Source organism: Pyrus communis, chromosome 6 (genome assembly GCF_041283825.1).
Source record: "Pyrus communis isolate YQ-2024b chromosome 6, ASM4128382v1, whole genome shotgun sequence".
In the NCBI taxonomy this organism is placed as follows: Eukaryota; Viridiplantae; Streptophyta; class Magnoliopsida; order Rosales; family Rosaceae; genus Pyrus; species Pyrus communis.
Genome location: NC_142570.1, coordinates 20,863,215 through 20,885,204, shown reverse-complemented (window position 1 = coordinate 20,885,204; position 21,990 = coordinate 20,863,215). Strand labels below are relative to the sequence as shown.

The window sequence follows — 21,990 nt, the reverse complement described above, 5'->3', positions numbered from 1 at the left end:
ATTGATCAACCATCCACCAAAACCCTCCTCTATCCTCGGAAACATACGAATTCCCAATGGACTACGAAACCAAATTGCAGCTAATCGTGGGCACTGTAATAAAGTGTGTTCAACTGTCTTGGCTCTTTATCACATAACCCACATATATCCTCTGTACGAACCTATCTATTCTTCAAATTCACCTTCATTGGCAATGCATTCATACACCCATGCCAAACACATATTTTGACTAATATTTGAAAACATTGAAATGTGGTGTAAGGTGGAAAAACATGGTTAGATATTTATAGAAAGAAAAAAAAAATTATTATTTTTTTTATATTTTTTGTATTTTAATTACTTTTTATGATTTTTTTTATAATTTTTTGTATTTATAATTATTTTTTTAATTATAGCTGACTCCAGCATTGCGTCATATGGCTTTGAAGATAGGTTAGTCGATTTTAGCCTGGTAAGCAACTAGGCTCCCCCAGAGCCTAGTTGTTGCATCCCAGCCCGGGGCGGATCACTTCCCAGGCCTGCTTTACCACCGTAGCACGATATTGTCCGTTTTGGGCCCCAACCACGCCCTCACGGTTTTGTTTCTGGGAACTCACACGAGAATTTCCCGATGGGTCACCCATCCTGGAAATGCTCTCGCGCGCTACTCGCTTAACTTCGAAGTTCCCATGGAACCTGAAGCCAGTGAGCTCCCAAAAGGCCTCGTGCTAGGTAGAGATGAGAATATATATATAAGGATCACTCCCCTGGGCGATGTGGGATGTCACAATCCACCCCCCTTAGGGGCCCGACGTCCTCGTCGGCACACCATGACCAGGGTTAGGCTTTGATACCAAACTGACACACCCCGACTCGGAAAGTCCACTAGGAATCCGAATCGAGCTATGCTGGCCGATACCTGGAAGGTGACGAAGCCATAATGTGTGATGATGTGGAAAAATGTGAATAAATTTAAACCTAAGAGTGCCTAAATACCAGAGTGCGCTGGTGAGCGGATATGAACCCACTTCACACGTGATGATAAAGCATAAGTAAGTACAGCAGAGCGGGTAAGAATTTTACCCTCAGAAGTAGCCACCTAACCTAATATTTGCCCAGAATCCTCGTCGACACGAACCTTTAGCAATTAAACCTGGAGGGGTGCAAAACAGAAAGCGTGAGTGGGCAAAAACAAAGTTTTTTTAAAATCATTTCATTTCTCAAAGGTTGTAACCCTTCACCGTAAAACCTGTAACTTTCCCAGAAATAATATAATATATACCTATCTCAAAATCACCTTCAGAAAAAACGATATGTAAAGTATGCCATGCCAAATATCTCATGATAGCAGAATACGTAACTCATCTGATATGTTATTATCATGAGTTATCTCACCTAAGTTACGCATTCTGCTATCATGAGATATTTGGCATGGCATACTTTACATATCGTATTTTCTGTAGGTGATTTTGAGATATGTATATATTATATTATTTCTGGGAAAGTTACAGGTTTTACGGTAAAGGGTTACAACCTTTGAGAAATGAAATGATTTTCAAAAAACTTTGTTTTTGCCCACTCACGCTTTTTGTTTTGTGCCCCTCCAGGTTTAATTGCTAAAGGTTCGTGTCGACGAGGATTCTGGGCAAATATTAGGTTAGGTGGCTACTTCTGAGGGTAAAATTCTTACTCGCTCTACTGTACTTACTTATGCTTTATCATCACGTGTGAAGTGGGTTCATACCTGCTCACCAGCGCACTCTGGTATTTAGGCACTCTTAGGTTTAAATTTATTCACATTTTTCCACATCATCACACATTATGGCTTCGTCACCTTCCAGGTGTCGGCCAGCACAGCTCGATTCGGATTCCTAGTGGACTTTCCGGGTCGGGGTGTGTCACTAGTGGATTGGAAAAGGTGGATGAGTTTTGTGGGGAGAGAGGGGATTTGAGAGGGTGGAAGTGCTCTAATGTTTCTTTTTTTCTTTTTCTTTTGGGAGCTTTATTGAAAAGGGTTTGAGCTAAGTTTGTTTTAACAAAAAATCATCCTATAACTTTATTTAATGAAAATGGTGATATTGCTATGGTGAATTCTATATGTACGAAGAAAAATAAGAAAACATGAACAAAACTAGGATTTTTCAAAACCCCTAATCGCAAGCCATTATGCGCCCAAAACCATCGTGCCGAGCCACGCCTACAGTCGTCACGCCGAGCCAAACCCTACAACCGACCAAGAAACAACATTATTTTGACATCCCACCACAGCAACCCACTTGGTTAGGCATGCTGCACTTCTGTGGCACAAACCCAAATTGGGCTTCTGGTTTTTGTTTCAGCCAACCTTACTGGCTTTAACCCAAACCATTAACAACCCTCTAGCCTGTTGTCCACTACAGCCTGCACCCAGCTTTTGTTGGGGTGCCTTCTTCACGGTCCACGCCCAAAATTGGGCTTCTTTTTTGCATGGCCTGTAGCCATCTAGCCCAAATATTTCATGAACCACTGTGTTTTCTTGCTTTCACTGCTAACAATTGTTTAGCCTCATACAATTGAATTAATCTAGTGACTTGTAATCTATAAATCTGGAAAAAGTACTTTGGACCGCAGTCCATTGTTATAAATTACGACTCACTATTTTCGTTATTTTTCTTTGAACCACTGACATCCTTTCTTAGTCCCGAAGCTACTCACCTTGACCCAAATTCACTACAGTAGTTGAATATTGTATCTCGTGCTATTGCATGTACCCTGAACCGGAAGTTCATTAAAAATTGAACTTGATGTTTCGAATTAGTGCCTTTAAAACCCGAAGTTTTCATAAAACAATACACCCTTGTAAAACCAAAGCTTTTTATGCAATAAATCAAGCCATGTCTTAGGACCTGAATGTTCTAACTTTGATGCTTATGATGGTTTTTATTTCTTATAGAACTAACCGCAATTGTGTTCCCTTCATTCAGTGGATTGTCGAACCGTCACAAGTTCGATTTCACTGACATGGAAGTTTCTAAAAAAAACTACTTTATGTCGGTACAAGTCGTGAAGCTCCACTTGATATCTAAAAGTAGAGAAACCATTTAACCTAACAATGGCGTGGAAATGCTGAATAATCCACCACCATGATCTTTGCATTCGAAGACTTATGCCTGAAGCATTCCAGACAAAAGTACCTCGCTAAAGATGATTTCATGGATATTTGACTCGCTCTAAGAACCTTTCAATAATGAAAGATGATTTATTGCCTACAACAAGACATTATTGAAACATTTACGTCCATGAATGGGTACAACTATGAAGTTTATAAAATCCGATCGAATTTTGACTGGAGAAGATTTTTTTTCATCCTTCCATGTCTTTAACTTGCTCCTGAAGCAGCACTGCAAGGAGTGAAAGTTTATCAAATTCTTAGATCTGATTACTACCATGTTACTCAAAAGCACAACAGTTAGAGATTGGTACCCTAGTGATCCGGCTAGGAGGTACTGAACATTATAGACCTGGTTTTAGCTGGAGTCTATCAAATGGTTGCTATGTGCAACCCTTATAATTACTTTTTTTCAAAAGAAAGATGATGCGCATAGGTTTTCTTCTTGAGCAAAAGATCATGGCTGCCTTGTGGATGCTTGCTTATGGGGCATCTGCAAACGCAATTGATGAGATAACGAGGGTAGAAGAATCCACTGTTCTTGAAGCCTGTGATAGATTCTATAACGCAATCAAATATCTATACACCACAGAGTAGCTTCGTCGACCCACACCGGCGGACCTCAGAAAGCTTCTTTAGAAAGTTGAGGGTTGAGGTTTTCCTGGCATGATTGGAAGTGGAAAAATTGCCCAAGAACATGGCAAAGATGTGACAACCCGTCCCTAGTTTTACAATTTTATTAATTTTAAAAGAGTGAATTCACAAAAATGCCCTAGAGGCGAGGGTATTGACTTTTGTTGACCAACGTATAATGAGACGTTAAAAATATTCTTTTGAGCGTACTTTTGAAGTACTCGACCATACGAACTTGTAGGCATAAGCAGAATCAAAATCGAAGTTACAACGGAGGTTTTATGGAACTATGAAAATTGAGGGTGTTTTATATAATTTGAATTTTTGGGTAATTTACTACTTTAATATTTTTTGACAAGATACTTTTATTATTTTATTAGTTTTCTAGCTGTAGGGCCCACAACCCACACAAACTCACCTCTGCCTTCTTGCCCTGTGGCATTTTCTCCTCCACACTTGGACCCTCTCACTCTCCCGGGTCTTTCTCTCTAATCTTTCTCCTTGCAAATGCAGAAAAGCGACACCCACCTTGCTCCGCCAACTCTGGTGTTGAGTTCCTTCATTTTCCGTGAACCAACGCCACCATCGTCACCTTCTTCCATGTCTCGAACCTAGACTAAAACCTTAGAACCTCAACGGTGGCAGAGGTCATTGCATCGCGTTCCTTCAACGAGTCAACGGTAGGTTTTCAACTATTTCAACTAAGGTAAGCTTTGAAATCGACGACAATCATCTTAGATCACTATTTTGTACATGATTCTGGGGTTATTTGAGAGAAATGAACATGTTTTGGTGTAGAAATACCTCGAGGGAAAACTCCCCAATTTCAGGCAAAGCTCAGGCACTGTGCAGGCCATTTCCGACCATTTCCGGTCATGACTCAACCCCAGATTGATACATTTTGATTCCTAACTTCTGAGCTTTACTTGGGTTTTTGAATTTTTGATTTTGGTTGAGAAATGAGCATAATATAGCCTTTTGAAATTTCCCGGCTAAACTCGCCGTTTCCGACCTTCTTTCTCAATGAGAAATGGGTCACGGCGACCCAAATCCAACCCTTTGGGTTGGGCTTTCAAGCCCAAAGCCCTTTAGCCCAAACCTAGGGCCTTTGGCCCACTGAGCTCAACCCATTTTCCTTTAGGCCAGAGAAGAAGAAGAAGAAGAAGAAAAAAAAAACAGGGCCTATGCCCAAACCCAGGCCAAAACCTTAGGCCCAGGCCTTTGGGCCTTTGTCCCAAGCTGATCCATTTCTGAATTGGGCTCAAAATATTCTCAATATCCTTGAAATATTCCTTGTATTGTCTTTTTCGAAATTTCTCGGAAACCCTCATAGGCTAATTTCAACGCCTCGAATCCATTTTTGACATCCATTTAGTGAAATTCTAAAGTTTTAATATAGTTGACCATCGTGGCATCTCGATTGACTTTTAGGGTTAACCGTTGACTTTTCATTAACTTTTTACGAAAATTGTCCGAGACCCTCCTTAGCGTATTTTGGCGCGTTGATTTCGAATCCGCTGTTCATTTCTCCAAATTCAAGCATTCTAATTGAGTTTTACTAATGAGTCCTAATATTATGCTTAGGGGCAATTACTATCAAAGACTCCAGCTTTCTAGCTTAAACGGATGTGACATCGCAAGTAACTGTGAGTGAGTCTTTTCCTTTTTATAGTGTGTGTATATATATATATTTATATGATTGATAGTTTCCATTTATGCATTTGAAAAATAATTTCTAACTGATAGTTTCCATTTATGCATTTGAAAAATAATTTCTAACTGATAGTTCCATTTATGCATTTGAAAAATAATTTCTAACTTACGCCTTGATTAGACTAAAGTTTGTAAGAATTAGCGAAATGACGAAACTTGTGAAATATGCTACATCCTATGGGATGCACAGGTATGCTTTTAATCTTTAATGCCATAATTATATCTATGACAATGAATGATAGTATGTTGATTAGAACTATCGAATCACTGTGGTATGCTTATATTTATGTAGTCTGCTCATCATTGCTGCACCCTGGTGTTAGTGCTCACCTAGGGCCAGAGCCAGTCTTTCACGTGTATGTTCACCTTCGCACTGCACGGTCGCCTTAGATCCAAGTAGGTGTCAGTCTTGTCGTGTAGGTTGCATTAGGCAACTTCGACTCATAGGTGACCGCGAATAGTGTCAATCTTCATGTGATTGTAGCACTAGAGTGTATATTATGATTACACCTAGTCCTGTCGTACAGGTCGCATTAGGCGACTCTGACTCGTGTGCTAGCATAGATTGATGAGCATCAGTTCAGTTGTAGAGGTCGTATTAGGTGACTCCGACTTGTGTGCTAACATAGATTGATAAGCACCTGATTTTACTTATATTACTGTTGAGATTTTGTGATTTTGGATGTCCTGTCCTTAGTTATGAGATATTGTGCTGCAACAAATTCTTGAGATTTTGCAAGCTAGGATAAGTATTTTTATACGATACGTAGTAAGTATATCTTGGAAACTATAAATGTTTTACGGCATGGGGTAACAACGTTTTCAAAGGATTTTATTAAAACTTTATTTTCAGGCCCACTCACCCTTGTTTTTTCGCCCTTCCAGGTTTTAGCAGTTGAACTTTTGTATTGACGAGGATTCTTGGTAAATCTCAGTATAGGTGGCTTCCTTTGATGGTATAACTCTTACTTTACCTTACTATACTTATGCTCTGTCATCACGTGTGAAATGAGTTCATTCCCGCTCATAAGCGCACTCTTATACTTAGGCACTTGTAGGTTTAAATTTACTCACATTTTTCACATCACTACACTTTATGGCTTCGTCACCTTTCAGGTGTTAGCCAACACAGCTCGATTCGGAGTCCTAGTGGACATTTCAAGTTGGGGTGTGTCAAAAGAGATTAAGGAAATCGAAAAGGTACAAAAGGTATAATTTTAGAGGCGGTGGCATCATTTAATACATAGATTTGCCATGCCTTCTTTGGTGTTCTAGGAGCTCAAAATGACCTAAATGTTCTTGGTCAATCACATGTTTTCAACGACTTGTTGAGAGGAAAGTCGTCTCAAATCACATGAAATCTACAATATAGTGTACTCGGAGGGCGTACTATCTAGCTGATGAAATATATCCACCGTGATCCACTTTTGTCATGATAGCTCCAAATCTATACACAGAGAAAGAAAAACACTTTGCAACAAAGCAAGAGGGGTACAAGAAGGATGTGGAGAGGTGTTTTGGTATACTCCAAGCTCGTTGGGCAATCATTAGAGGGTATGCTTGACTGTGGATTGATGGGGCACTTCGAAGAATCAAAGATGTGCATCATCCTCCACAACATGATTGTGGAAGGTGAGTATAATTATGACAAAGAAGATTTGGACGAAGAAATGATGAACAATTCAAACACTAGAATTTATCAAGCCATGACAACATTGAAGAACCCGCCCAACACGGTCCATTAGAACAGGATAAACATTAGCACAATGTGGTCATTCAGCATTACCACACCATAAATTCAACTTACATCCACAAAGAGCGTCAACGTGACTTGCTCGAAAAATGAAGTTCATTCTCATGCCTAAACGTGAAATTTGCAGTGTGTTTAATTTCCAAGTATGTTGAACTTTGTAAGTTTTTTTTAGTAATTTTATAGAGTTGGATTAATCCTGACCGTTGAATATTTCAATTTTTTTAAATCAACCCGCCACAAAGCACCACGTGGCGCAACACCATAATTTTCATTTTTTTTTTTTACCGTTGGAAATCCACCGGTCTTGATCAATAGATTGTTGGAAATCCAACAGTTGTTGCTATCCTAAATTAGAGTTGTTTGGCTCGACATCCTTTATGCGGGCAGGGTAAGCCCCCCTTATCTGCTGGTTTCATGCCTTCTCCACGTGGGTGCAAGCCCCAGCAATAATTGGCAGGACAACCAATAGAGCTGTAAATGTTGTAAATTTGTGTGGTTGGTAATGTATCTTTATCTGGTGCCCTCTTTGTAGGATAACCTGTGACAAAAAAAAACCACTGGAGCTGATTTCAGAAGCCTAATTGGCAGGGCAATCCTACCACTAGTGGAAATGCTCTTATGTATGTCGTCTTATTCGTTCTTACACACTTTTATATGCATATTATGCAATTGGGGCTTGTTTACAATGAATCTTCCTTTTTAACTCACAATTTAAAACTTGAGCAGATCGAATGTATATAGTTGAATATCTATGATTCAATGAATATACCCAGGAGAAAATCTATCCACAAACAAGTCAGATATAGTACCATCTAGAAAATGATTTATACAAACACATCCACATCTCTTGGATCAATAGGAATTTCATATCTTTCATTTTTTATCATCATATGAAGCTTGAAAGAGGTTTGGTCGGAGATTTTGGGCATTTTGTCACTTCATTTGGGCCTTTAACCAACCCATTATTAATTTTGGACCCAGCTGGTTTGACCCGTTTTAAAGTCGGCCCATTTGAGCCTTTTGAGGGGCTTTATAAATCCGAGCAAAGCAAATTAGGGTTTCTTCCATTGCTAGAGAAGAAGAAAGTAGCAGCCGCTTCTGCACTTCACAGCCAGTGACCTTCCAATCCACAACAATGGTATCTCTCTCTCTACACATCCACTGTTTGTTTTCTCAGAAATTTGTTTGTCGTTTCAGTTTTGTGGGAAAATGTTGTGTTAATATAGGCTTGTATTTTTGTGGAATTAAACGATAAAATTAGTGGGGTTTTTTGACCCGCGTAGGGAAAGTTACCGAAGATCTCTGTTATGGCTTGTGATTTTCAGAAATCATTTTCTGAGAATTTGATTGGATTTGATATTTATGTCCGCTGTGTTTTGTGTTTCAGACTAAGAGGACGAAGAAGGCCGGTATCGTTGGGAAATACGGTAAGTGCCATTTAGGGTTTAGTCAGCTCTCAATGCTTTTATTGTAATGGAATCTGTTCTATGTTTTGATTCAAGCTGTGATCTATGAAATGAATTGCTTGTCTAATGGTCATATTATTAGTGTGAAATTTGTTGGCTGTAGTAGTTTTAACGTTGGTGAGATGCAGTTATGTTGCGATTGTATGCCTGAATATTTGATTCTAGTTATAGTTACCAGGTTGTTGATGTGTAAAACTGTATTTGGGATTAGGAATTGCACCCTCTGCTTTTCTTGTTCCTTTTCTTTTTTAGTTTCTTATTTAGCTATACTTTAAGTTAATACGTTTTGCATTTGTGAAGAAGTTTTGATCTTCTTCGGCATTGAAGCGTTTATGATTCTGTTGTCCACCGCTTTATTACAGGAACCCGTTATGGTGCTAGTCTGCGTAAGCAGATTAAGAAAATGGAAGTCAGTCAGCACAGCAAGTATTTCTGTGAATTCTGTGGCAAGGTATAGTATGGTTGTATTTTTTTAAACTAGCCTTGTCTCTCTTCCCTGTGAAAAGATGATTAAAATTTTCATTTCCATGTAGTATGCTGTGAAGAGAAAGGCTGTTGGAATCTGGGGATGCAAGGACTGTGGAAAAGTGAAGGCAGGCGGTGCCTACACCTTGAAGTAAGAATCCGCTTTCACTGCTTTCTTATTTTCCTTTAATTTTGTGATCACGTAATGAACTGAACGATCATTCCTTTTTTTTTTTTTTTAACAGCACTGCTAGTGCTGTGACGGTTAGGAGCACCATTAGGAGGCTGAGGGAGCAAACCGAGAGTTAAGCTGCTGTCGGTGGCCTCTACTACTCTATGAGCGTGTTGCAGCCATGGATATCTCAAACAGTTTTGGGGATGGTTCTCCTTTTGTTTGCTTATATTATTTTGAAGAACTCGTTAGATGAAATGTTTGACTCATTGTAGTATGTTTAATCTGAGATCTTAGCTTCCACCTTTGAATTCGGAGTGCAGTTTAATAGTTTCGGGAATTCTATTCAATACTGCTAGTTACGCTTGCTCCTTCGCCGAGTTAACGTTGCATAAATTTTATTTCTGTTTTCTTTCATACTTTTAAGTCAGCAGTCGATGCACTTTCACTTTCATCGGATCAGTCTTTGAATCGAACTCGGAAAGATCACGCGTCTGAAGGGCACCAAAGTTGCAACGGCGAACTTGTACTGCCCTTGATAATTTGCGGTTAAGCAGATGCCAGAGTGGTCCATAGAGACTTCCAAATTAGGGTTTCCGGTTGAGATGTTGAGGGCAAGTTTGTAGAAGAGAGTATTAGAGTGGTTGGTGGCTGTGTTATTGAATTGGCTGAGAGTCACGGTGAATACTGTTTATTTTTAGGGTAAATTACATTTTCATACCTCAGGTTTTGGGTTTATTTCAATTCCTTACAACATTTTCAAAACATTTCACTTTCGTACCTTAAGTACTATTTTATTTCAAAATAATACATTCGTTGCATTTTCCATCCATGGATCCGTTCTCTCCCCTCGGGATCCCGTGATCCACCTCCCTTTCACAAAGACCTAATCTCGGGTGGTTTTGTGGTAGATTCATGTTGGGGAGTTTGAGATGGGGATGAGTTTGGGATGGTTTTGTGGTAGATCCACCTAATCTCGGGTGGGATTTTTAAGGGTGGGTGATGGGGAATGGGAGAGAGGGGTGGGATTTTTAAGGGTGGGTGATGGGGAATGGGAGAGAGGGGTGGTTGGGGTGGGATTTTGGGGTGGGTGATGATAGATGGGAGAAGGGGGCGGGTCGGGGATGAGTTTTTTTATTTTTTTAATTTTAATTTTAAATTCAGGTTTTAAAAAAAAATTTTAATTATTTTTTTTACCACGTGGCACACATTTGGTAGCCACATGGCATATATATGACAGCCACGTCAGCACTTAACGGATTCATGGCCATGGATGGAAAATATAATAAATGTATTATTTTGAAATAAAATAGTACTTAAGTTATGAAAGTGAAATGTTTTAAAGATGTTGTAAGAAATTAAAATAGGGCCCAAACCTGAGGTTTAAAAATGTAATTTACCCTTATTTTTATCACAAAAGCTATGCCTTCAATCGGTTTCAACCGACATCGTGTAAGTTAGCTTGACAAGGACAAGGGGTTTAATGACAGTGTATTTAGCTTGGGTTTTGCTTCTTTTTATATACGGGAGATGTAATGAATTCAATAATGTAACGCTATTTAAAGACAAACTTACACATAAGATTGTAACGCTATTTAAAGACAAACTTACACATAAAATTGTATTATTAGATGGGACGTTATGTGGCGGTCAACTTGTTCCATGTATATCCTCTCATGCTCACCCCTGCCCACCCCATATCTTCCTCTCTCATGCTCCCTCAGAGCCCTAATCTCTTTTTCCGTCTTTAATCTTCCCATATCTTCCTATGGCATTGGATTGTTATGAAACCATTAACCGGAAAGGGATTCTCTCCGGATCTCTTCCACCAAATCCTCCCCATCAACTAATCCCCGTCCTTGAAATTTGATCCAACAACTAAAAACAAAGGTCCACTTTAAAAATTATAATAACTTTAGCCGTTGGATCAAATTTTAAGGGTCCAGAAAACCCCAGTACCAACTGTCGACTTCTAATCCTCTCAAAATGAAAAAACTCGGTCATCTCTGCCTTCAATATACATGAATAGTGGGTTATCCACTCAAATTTAATCCTAGAGACCAAACGAGGTCTAAAACTCTAACCGGAGTGGACTCGAAAACTCACAATTCAATCCATCAACCGGATGCAGATTGACCTTGCCTTGTTAGATTATAATTTATGAACACCCTAGAGTAAGGGAACACCAATTCTTGGTAAGCCAAGTCCATGAATTTAACCACATTATCTAGTTGACAATCCAACAATGTTCATACGTAAATACGATGCTGTATTTATTTTCTTTCTTTTGGCCGTATTTTGTACTTATAATCGAATATAGATTCGTTATAAAATTTATGACTCGAGTTCAGATGTGGTTTTTAGGGTTCTAGTCTTCATCCAGGCAAAATTACATATAACAATAACCAGTAACGTTTACAGTAGGAAGCAAAAAATGTGAAATCAAAAACCTTGGTTTATAACTTGCACACTCTTACTCATATGTGTACATATTGTTGAGAGGCTAGAACCAGAAGAAAAAAAAGGGGGAAAACCTGCCTCTGCCTGCTCCTCAATCAGCCATACATACTCGACTGAATGTGGTTCCAGGCACGTACCTCGCATTCCCCATCAAAATAATTGCAGAGCAAAGACACAAAATAGAAAAGACGAAAAACAAAATACCTATTTACGTGGTAGTTGTTTTGCTTCTGTGGCTTTGCCACACAGGCATTATGTTGATGCTAATGATGATTGGTCGGTGCATTAGGCGAATGTGGGTAGTGCCACTGCTGTCATTGTTGTAATGGGTGTAATTGTTTTTGCACGGCCTTTACAGCTGCAACTCGTGCAGCAATCGCTGCTTTATTAGCTATTGCTACAGCTCGGTTCACCCTTTCATCTACTTTGGCCACTTCATATGCTCTCTCAGCAGCTCTTTGTGCTTCCTGCACTTAAAATGGTATTCAGTAAGAAAACTCATATAGCAGTGGTAACTGGTAAGTGCTTGTTCAAATCAAATAATTAAGGTTTTGCATTCAGTCTTCACATAAATCAAGAGAGTATTTCTATTGCGGAATTGTCATTTTAGAGGAAGACCTCAGGTACCATAAAGTCAAAAGAAAAAAAGCCGGCCTAACTCTAATGATTGATAACTTCTGCAGTGGACGTAAGTGGAATTCATCCATACACAAACTTTCAACAAATTACAACAAAAATGGTATCATGAGGCTCCCCACAAACCAGATGGCAACAAATACTAGAGTCTCATAAAACCAAAATCAATTGATGTAGTCTCCAAGTGTGTGTAATAATTCATGGTTTATGTCAAAAAATAAAGTATTCCGGTTTTTCGGAACGATATTTACCTAATATAGTATGTGAGTAAACTTGAATTGATAATTAAGTCAACAACATAAAATACAAAAAAAGTTACACAAATCAAAACGATATTTACCTACTATCTACCGTTGTAGACCATCACATTTACAGTAGAATTTATTCCAATGAAACACTGATACCACAAGGACATAAGGGACAATTACCTGGACTGCGTTAAGCACTTTGGCATGGTTGGCAGCATAAGAAGATCCAGGTTGGTTGTTTATATCTAGCACCCCATTTTGCCAATGACCAGATTGTGTTTCCCCATTTCTGAAAGTGTACATACCAAGTCCCTGCTTTCTTCCTTCATGCCAGGCTCCTTCATATCGATGCCCGTTCCCAAACCGATATACTCCAAAACCATGCATCCTATCAGCAAAATATTCCCCAGCATATGTGTCACCATTTCTGCGTTATCATATACAGCAAATCAGCCCTGTGCTTGCAAATTTAACTTTCACTTGCATATATCAGAGGAACAAGTTTTCTTAACATGTGTTGGATAAACACAGATGCAAGCACCCACACGCACGTATATGACAGTGGAAGGGGGGAAACTAGATCAGTTTTCCTTTTGAAATTAAGAAGATACAAGAACAGCAGTCAAAATCCAAGGTGTCTTGTTTATATTAAAATATAAAATAAATATTAGATTTACGAGACCCTGTAGAGAATGTGTCCAAGAATGCCTCACATAAAGTATGAGATGGTTCTGAACGCCATGATGCCTCACATAAAGTACTCTAATATGATGCTAGCCATAACCCACATTCGAACCTAATAACCTACAACCTTGATTTTTTTTGTTAATTATGCAAAGGAACAATGAAAAAACCAACTGAAGGCCTGGCCGACTTGACACAGAGCATCTATAAATTCTTCAATGAAAAACACAAATAACTAACTACAGAGGCAGAAATCAACAAGTTTCTAAACTTGGTGCAAAATGTATAACTATTCCATTAAGCACATAATACTTCAAACCTTATTTACACCTAACTAGCCCGAAAATTCCATACCACATCAGAAGACTACATAGTTGACTTAGAAGTTTAACAGCCTAGTAACTCAGAGAGGTACACAATCGTTTCAAATCCGTCACCCTTCTCCACCTCACTTCGATCTTTCAAGCAAAACAAAGAAAGGGCCAACACCTATAGGAAATTGTATGTAAGTACTGTAAATAACCGAGCATCAATACCATACCACATAGAACAACAAGGCCACTAGACGAATCAGTGTTCAATTCCAAACATCAATATCATTTACAAGAACATAGAAAACAGAACACATATACATTCGCTTAACATATCTTAAGAAAGATGGTAAGTTTTACCTGAAATGATAATGACCAAGTCCATGTTTGACACCCCACTTAAACTCGCCAACATACCGGCTTCCATCCTCGCAAGTATGTATTCCACACCCATGACACTGCCCATTAGACCACTCTCCGGCATAAACATCACCAGTGAAGAACCTATACACCCCAATTCCATGCCTCAAGCCCTGCCTATACTGCCCACGATACCTGCTACCTCTGGCCCAAGTTTCCACACCATAACCATCATACTTCTCATCCACCCAATCACCTTCATACCTCCCACTCATATGATAGTAATAAACCCCACTTCCTGAACACTTCCCTCTATCAAATTCACCCTCATAAACATCCTTGTTACTATAAACCTGCACCCAAGACCCCGAATTCGGCTTTTTGTCCAACTTGGGCTTCGACCCAATTGACCAAAGAACAGGCTGAGCGGGCTTAGAGACGCGGGAAGACGAACAAAGCTTGATTGGCAAAGAGCGGGAAAGAGACAACCGAGTCGAAACAAAACGGGGAAGTGCAACGTTGAGAGAAATCAAAAGGGCCGCCGAGAAAGCGATCACAGACAGGAAATCGAGAACGAAAGAGCGGCGGGAACTTGTGAAGAAGTAAAGGGAAGGCAAAAAGAAGAGGATAAGCAAGCGGCAGTGGACTCTGAGCAAATGCGCACAGCGGAAATGGCGGAAAAGCTTCAGGACCAGTGATCGTGTGGCGAAGGGAATGATTGCGAGTGAAGCGGAACACAGAAACGAATGCGAAGAAGAAAAGGAAGAAGAAGAAGAAGGGCGGAAATTGAAAGGAGTGTGGCTATGGCGGTGGAAGTGAATCTGGTGGTGGTGGAGAGAGGAGAGTGTGGGAGAGTGGGATAAACTGGAAGGTGTTTGGTTCATTGCAGGATTGTAAGAGATGGGTTCCTCATAGATTTTGAATTGGGTGTGATTTTGTTAGGATTGGGCTGCTGGGTTTGGTGATTTCTAGGTCTGGGTTGCTTGGAGATGATCAAGTTGGTGGTTTGGTTTGGTGATAACATGTGGGACTAATTGGGTATTTTGATGATTGAGATTTGGGTCTGAATCTAAAAGTTCTTTTGAAATTGATGCGGAAGTGATTCCTCTCAGCTTCTGCTTTTCTGCTTTTCTTTCCTCTTCCGATCTGAGTTGAATTGCATTTACATACAGATTTTCTTCTTCTTCCTCTCTCTTTCTCTCTCTCTCTCTCTCTCTAGGGCTTTCTCTCTCTTCTGTGATTATTTCTGGGTTTTGTGAGATTCAGAGGAAATGGTGGATATATCAGATGAGTCGCTGCTTTTTGTTGCTCTGCGGTGGTTTTCATGTCTGGTTTTCTGCAGAAGCCAAAACCGACCTGAGGTGGTTTTTCTTCTCTACTTTATAAAGCCCCTGGAATTTACGGTATTTGCTGAAATGCCACCATCCTTTCTTGTATTTGAAGACACAAGTGGCAAACCTGGATTGGATAATACTGCTGACCGTAACTTTAACCTTGTGCTAGAAGATAATGCTGAGTGTATTATTTACAAGGGATGGTGAAGAATCTTCAATGCTCTCGCCTCTCTTTTGATTGATGCTGTTTAATTGTTTAACTTGAATTGACATTTCATTTGATTGTGATGCATTCCGGTTTTAAGCTTTTTTTCTTTTTAAAAAAAAGATGGTAGCATTGAATCGACAACCAATGCGTTTTCATAGAATTATGAATACATGAATTTTGAGGAAGTTTAGTTGATATTCTTCAATTCAAGTGGATTTGGATTGAATTTTACATGATTTTGATTCAATTGATTAATAACCATTGTTATTTTCAATTGTTATTATTATTTATTGAAATAGTGATTATGACTATAACAAAATTGTCGTATGAAATGATGGAGGCTAGAATGAAGGTGTAAATGACAAGTTATGATTGTCGATAAGATGGTGATAGTAAAGCTAGAGTATTTGGTGGTAGTGATAGTAGTAGGGTGGTGGTAGCTAGTGATAGATTGCATTAATTATGATAGATGGAGTTAGAAGGGAGAAAAACAAAATCAATCAAAATGGCGAGATGACTTATATACATATATATATATATATATATATATATATATATATAAAGGAGTTTAATGCTAATGTATTTTTCGTACCCATTAGTATAAATTTATCATTATATAGAAAAAAAATGAATAATTCTACATTGTAGCACGTACTAATAAAATGACTCTCCTATGATCGAAGAAAATTTGTTGAGAGAACTTGAGACCAACTAGATTAAGCCAATGATAATTTTCCTTTGAATATATTCTAGTATAACAATATATTTTACTCTAAGAGAAGGGAGGATGATTAAGCCACATAACAAGCAACCTAATTTGGTATCAAATTCGTCATCCACGAAATTCATCCGTTAATAGATAAGAAAGCAAGTCGTTGAAGTTAGCTCTCAAGTACTAAAAATGGAGTGCAGATATCAAATTCCATCCTTCCAATCCAGAATCCATGTTGCAAATTACACACCAAATACATATACCAACTTTTCATACTCGATTTAAAAGCAGAATTTATGGAAGAAGTTTATTTTTTTTTATCAATTTTTTGTTGAAAGGAAAGCAACACATCAACTGCGTACAAAAAATAAAAGTAACCGAATGTATACGGTATACATAACATGATGCTATATTCCAATTTCCAACAAATAAGTGCGTACATAAATCCTACTGCTCACTTGACTCCACTCGATTCGACTCTAAAGTAATTAGACATGAATATTTAGAGGCTACACGATACATTTCTGATGACAAAAGAAAATTGTAGAGATGAACTGGTTATTCTCAGAGCGCCAACAACCCCGCTTGAGGTAATAAGAAACCGAAGAAAACAGGTCGCCGGAAGCCACTACCAAGAAAATTATTAATACTAAAGCCAAACGGACAAGTTCTACAGAAACTCACCAAGACGCAGCTAAAATCGAAAATGAAGCTTGTGAGTGGCCGCAAATTTGATTGTAAGTGGATCCGAGGACACATAAAAAGGGTATCTATATTCTGACAACTTGGGGAAGTAACTCCACTGCACTCAAGAACATTACTGACAGAGGGGAGTAAGTCTCGCATGAACTCCTGCCCTGGCTGGAGCTTGAAATTTCAGCATCATGGCTTGTGAAGCTTGAATCCGAACAGTCTAGGAACATAACTCTGTGATGCTTTCTGTGGCTTCAGGTGCCCGTATGTCATCAAGAACAGGTGAGGGAATGTACTTCCGAAATAGGCTCCATCAATGTCTATATAGCGTTAAGTCACTCAGAAATCAATGCAAGCATAACTAGTGAGCATTGTGTCCGACCATCAAAATGATCCAAATGCCCACAATGATGTTATAGATCACAAAACACAAGGCAGGATATTGATAAGCGCAAGGTGCGAACAAAGTATGCAGTAAATTCATGTTTCTTAACAAAATTCCAGAATCAAATAGTATATTGCACTTGAAATTGACTACATTAAACAGCACTATCTGCAAGAAACTAACAAATATTCCCAGACAGAAAATCAAGCTGTTCAAGTTAGTACTGATGCTTAACTATATACAAAGGAAGCAGCCTACGACCCAACCCCACAACATGTAATCCTCTTCAAACAGACACCCATAACAACTATAGATGCAAGTGAATTAGAAGAAAAATGATAATTAACTGATCCATTTCATCTAACAAAGGTCTAACAAATGAAACGTAAGAAACATGGTTTCAACCTACTTTCCACATAACTTACAGTAATGAACTAATGATTCTTCTCAGGACAAAACCTACAAATCGAATTTAAATTGAAGAAACCCCCGGCTCAATCTAAAGTCTAAACAATTTATTAATGCTTAGATTCTGGACATATAAAAACTAACCAGCAAAGGAATAAACAACAAATATATGATGAGACATGAAAGAAGATTTTGTGCGCAGCATCTTAACAAACCAGCTGCTTGCTTATATGCAGCTAGCAATTGTAAATATAGGTTCGATAATATAAAGGATACTACCTTGATACTTCGATCGAGGGTAGTAAATATCTTCACACTTGGGGCAGTATATTTTTACAGTGCTTGACCGTGGGATATCTGACTGGCCAACTGGGAGGCAGGGTTGTCCGCAGCAGAAAACTCTTGGGCATCTCCCAAAATCATAGTTCTTGTACTTGTCTAGCTGTAGATCCAATAGCACAATTCTACCAAGTTACCAAATTCTACAGTCCAGAATCAATGAAACTGTCAAACAGACGATCAATAATAGAAACTTACCATGGCAGCCAAGCCTTTGCTTGTCAATATATATCGAACATGAATAAGACCGTAAAGCATCTCTGCTGCTGATTCAATCAATTCATTTTGTTCTTCTGTGAACATATCACCTGCCCAAAAAATATATCAAAATAGGAAAACAACCTTATCGGTAATCAAGGAACAGAAATATGTCTTTACATTTTAAAACTGGGTTATCTATTTATTTTCAAAATATTTCTCACTACATTCTTTTCTCAAAAATTAACCAATGGAATCTTAACCTCTTCTATAAGTATTCTTTCCAACCTTTAACAAGTAAGAATTATATATCTCAGTGGCCACTGGCAACCAGCGGCATTGCCAGTGACCACCAAAACACCATGGTTAGCAATGATTGGGGGAGAGGGGTAGTGGGAAAGGGAAGGGAAGGCGGCAAGAGTTTTTTTTTTTTTTTTTTTTTTTTTTTCTTTCCGTTTTAACAGGAGGGTAAAATTGAGTTTAACATTTTTTAAATCAGGGTTTTTAAGAGTACCTTTGTTGGATCATAAAAAATCATAATACTAAGCTGGGGAAATACACGAAAGCAGATATTAATATCTTAAAGTCCACGGAAATATTTCTAACAAAAATAAAGTTTAATCATATAGCTGCATGGAAGAGTACACACAATTGTACATAGTTGTCTAACAGAAATAAAGTTTAATGTGAAACACCATGGTTGTCTATCACACGAGATAATAAACCAAGACATAAACTTACCATGAGAAGATTCAACATCCAAAATTAAATCAAGTGCATAATCATAGTATGGCACTTGGCTGCTGAGCCCGCAGAGGTTAAAATCATCTTGTATGTAATCATCATCCACTTCACAGAAAAATTCATTTCCTCGCAAATTGCAAAACCATGAAATCCAAGATGTGTCATCCCCATCGGAACCACTAACATCTGACTCTTCACTGTCTGTCTCAGATTCTTCTACAATCAATTTAGATACATTACAATTAGTAAACTTACAGAACTGAAAGCTTATATCTATCAATGTACGTTCTAGTCATAAATCAAACTTCATTAGAGAGTACCACAATCACATATATCAATGAATTTTAATGAAGAAAAGTATTGTTATGGTTTTTAGAGAGCACCACAAATCACATATACCAATGAATTTTAATGAAGAAAAGTATTGTTATGGTTTATAAACATTTCTCTTACACAAAAATGACACATTCAGATTACAAGAGTAGAGTTTTCCTTAAGTTGAAACGACACCATCAGACTCTAGCTCCAAAGGAATAGATATTAATATCACAAAACGTGATATAAGACCAAACTGTTTAGCATTACTCCCTAGAAAAACACAGATTCCACTACCATGACGGACTCTCGCAAAATTTCAAGCAAATCCCTAGAAAAAAAGTGCTCAGTAGCCTCTGGATTATGGACCTGGTGGTGGTCTAAAAGACTGTAAAATCATGTGAGGGAAGGGATAGGACAGCAGGCTGAATAACAATCCAATTGGGCCACAAAATTACAGCATTTCTTCTATGGATAAGCTTGCTGAAGAAACACAATGATGGCATTTAATCAGGGGCAGAGCTTTATGGTGAAAGACATACTTTAGTTTTAGCTCTCATAAGCAATAAATGGAAGAATGATATAGCAACGTCTGATTCAAATACCACTGACAGGCTTCAATGGATAAAACAGAATGCATATCCGTAACACGCATTGTCAAGTGTTATAATAGAATTCCTAAATGGACACCCATGGGATAAAAACAAGTATAATGCACACACCCAGCTGATATTAAGGAAGTACAAATTTTCTCTTTCAACCGAGATGCAGTCCATCTCTTCGAAGTTTATCGAAAAGCGAATCTAAGATATACAATGCTTCTTCTTCTTCTAAACTAGGGTTAATGCAACAAAGCAAACCACAGATTATAACAAAATAATGATGCTTGGCAGGCAATCGATCTATAATCTTCCCAATTAAAGAGAAACCCACAAAAAAAAAAGGGTACCCAAATGGTAATAAAATCGAATTAACACGAGAAAACAAATGTGAAGGAAAGAAAGAAAGAAACTTCAAACCATCGGAGCAATTGTTTTTGGTGAGAGACGCAGAGGCAGAGCGAGAGTCTCTGTGATCGGAGGGAGGCTGCTTACCACCCATAATAAGCGGCTTATCCTTGCCGTTGATTGCCCTAGAAGTGGAGGGCGAGGATCGCTCGAGCTGCTTGTCCAAGGCGTCGTTGATCCGCTGCTTCCGATCAGCGGCGGGCCCCACCACCTCCGTCGCCTTAGACCCACCCAACCCTCGCTCTCTGTACATCTCTTCTTCTTCTTCTTCCGCCTCCTTCGATGCCAGATATTAATCTCACCAAAACATGGTAATTTTAATTTTACCCGAAAAAAAAATGTAAAAAAAATTGAAAATTGTAAAGGGGAAAAAAACCCCTAGGGCTGAGGAACTAGGGTTTTCAGTTTTGATTGCTAACTCATACCGCCGCCCGGAATTCGTTCGTTCGGGTTAAGCTAACTCAACCTCTGAGAGGAGAGAGGAGAGAGGAGAGAGAGTTTAAGTGCCGAAAACACAGAGAGAGAGAGGAGAGAAAAGCTTATAGCTTATAATTATATTCTGAGGGTATTATGGGCATATAGTTGGATATTGATGGACAAACGACATGAGGGAGATCTAGAGTTTCGGTCGTTTTTAGATTCTGTAGAGAGGAGGGTAGGATTTGGACACGTGTCAAGCGACAGGGGAATGTTGGGTGAATCGTCATGTGGGGCCCAATCGAGTGGGAGCCAATAGGAGTAGAGTTGTCGCCAGAGATATTTTCGCTGTTTAAAAAAAAAAGAAAAATCATTTATAAGACAAACTCTACTATATATATATATAGGGATGAATTGCTGAGAAATTTTATTTGAACTTCTATAATTTATTTCTATAATTTAGGATTCTTTAGATATAAACTCGTACAACTTGTAATTTTTAGATTAAAACTCATATATCTTTAAACATCCAATATAAATCTAAAATTCAAATATGTTGTCACATTAGAAATTAAATGGCCTATTACTTCAGATAATTTACAACACATGCCACAACCCTTCTAACGTTTTCTCATACACAACCCTCCAATTTTGGCTTCAATCATGCCCACATAATATGGGCATTAAATTCTAATTACTCCTCTCGACGTTTTTTAGCCACTTATAATCATATGTATTTGAAATAAAATAATATTTTTATATTTTGTAGGTAAACCGTTTCATATATACTTTCGTCACATTATTATATGGTGTGTAACAAAATTTACGTATATTTATATGTAATATATAGGTAAATTAATGTTGTAGGTAAATTAATTTGCAGGTATTAGTGACACACCCCGACCCAGAAAGTCCACTTGGACCCTGAATCGAGCTGTGCTGGCCGTCACCTGGAAGGTGACGAAGCCATAAAATGTGATAGTGCATAAAAACTGAATAAATTTGAAACTAAAAGTGTCTAAGTACCAGAGTACGCTACGAGTGGGAGCGAACCCATTTCACACGCGATGTCAGAGCATAAGTAAGGTACAGTAGTGTGGGTAAGAATCATACCCTCAGAAATATCCATTAATACTAAGATTCACCATAGATTCTTGGCGATACAAACTCAGCAGCTAAAACCTGGAGGGCACCAAACAGAA

At 38.5% G+C, this 21,990-nt stretch overlaps 3 protein-coding genes across 18 annotated transcripts; 1 reads left to right on the top strand and 2 right to left on the bottom strand.

Moving 5' to 3' along the window:
- The first annotated feature begins 8,236 nt into the window (after nucleotides 1-8,236).
- Nucleotides 8,237-9,700, top strand: LOC137711608 (large ribosomal subunit protein eL43). Its single transcript, XM_068450865.2, has 5 exons — nucleotides 8,237-8,364; nucleotides 8,614-8,653; nucleotides 9,055-9,143; nucleotides 9,226-9,308; nucleotides 9,403-9,700. The coding sequence occupies exons 1-5, from the start codon at nucleotides 8,362-8,364 to the stop codon at nucleotides 9,464-9,466; spliced, it is 279 nt and encodes a 92-aa protein (XP_068306966.1). The 5' UTR covers nucleotides 8,237-8,361; the 3' UTR covers nucleotides 9,467-9,700.
- A 2,003-nt stretch (nucleotides 9,701-11,703) lies between these two features.
- On the bottom strand, nucleotides 11,704-15,405 carry LOC137709807 (uncharacterized). The gene is made up of 3 exons (XM_068448790.2): nucleotides 14,029-15,405; nucleotides 12,854-13,100; nucleotides 11,704-12,256 (listed from the first exon to the last, which is right to left on the bottom strand). The coding sequence occupies exons 1-3, from the start codon at nucleotides 14,910-14,912 to the stop codon at nucleotides 12,104-12,106; spliced, it is 1,284 nt and encodes a 427-aa protein (XP_068304891.1). The 5' UTR covers nucleotides 14,913-15,405; the 3' UTR covers nucleotides 11,704-12,103.
- Nucleotides 15,406-16,650: 1,245 nt separating this feature from the next.
- Nucleotides 16,651-20,921, bottom strand: LOC137709809 (putative casein kinase II subunit beta-4). 16 transcript variants are annotated; one of them, XM_068448796.2, is made up of 5 exons: nucleotides 20,459-20,921; nucleotides 19,047-19,265; nucleotides 18,306-18,415; nucleotides 18,045-18,210; nucleotides 16,651-17,295 (listed from the first exon to the last, which is right to left on the bottom strand). In XM_068448796.2, the coding sequence occupies exons 1-5, from the start codon at nucleotides 20,622-20,624 to the stop codon at nucleotides 17,165-17,167; spliced, it is 792 nt and encodes a 263-aa protein (XP_068304897.2). In that variant the 5' UTR covers nucleotides 20,625-20,921; the 3' UTR covers nucleotides 16,651-17,164. The 16 variants fall into 16 exon arrangements, with proteins under 16 accessions (XP_068304897.2, XP_088552067.1, XP_068304893.2 ...); XM_088695941.1 differs by having other exon boundaries at nucleotides 18,048-18,210; nucleotides 20,459-20,919; XM_068448792.2 differs by having other exon boundaries at nucleotides 18,048-18,210; nucleotides 20,384-20,894.
- Between the last annotated feature and the right edge of the window lie 1,069 nt (nucleotides 20,922-21,990).

Bases quoted from the DNA above. Each gene is read 5' to 3' on its own strand.
- LOC137711608 (XM_068450865.2), top strand. The intron at 8,654-9,054 runs GTAAGTGCCATT...GCTTTATTACAG, and splicing joins CGGTATCGTTGGGAAATACG to GAACCCGTTATGGTGCTAGT. The intron at 9,144-9,225 runs GTATAGTATGGT...ATTTCCATGTAG, and splicing joins TCTGTGAATTCTGTGGCAAG to TATGCTGTGAAGAGAAAGGC.
- LOC137709807 (XM_068448790.2), bottom strand. From the start codon at position 14,912: ATGAACCAAACACCTTCCAGTTTATCCCACTCTCCCACACTCTCCTCT. The intron at 13,101-14,028 runs GTAAAACTTACC...ATGATAACGCAG, and splicing joins CTTGGTCATTATCATTTCAG to AAATGGTGACACATATGCTG. The intron at 12,257-12,853 runs GTAATTGTCCCT...TTTTAAGTGCAG, and splicing joins AAGTGCTTAACGCAGTCCAG to GAAGCACAAAGAGCTGCTGA.
- LOC137709809 (XM_068448791.2), bottom strand. From the start codon at position 20,624: ATGTACAGAGAGCGAGGGTTGGGTGGGTCTAAGGCGACGGAGGTGGTG. The intron at 19,266-20,383 runs GTTTGAAGTTTC...AATTGATTGTAG, and splicing joins CAAAAACAATTGCTCCGATG to AAGAATCTGAGACAGACAGT. The intron at 18,211-18,305 runs GTAAGTTTCTAT...TTGGATCTACAG, and splicing joins GCAAAGGCTTGGCTGCCATG to CTAGACAAGTACAAGAACTA.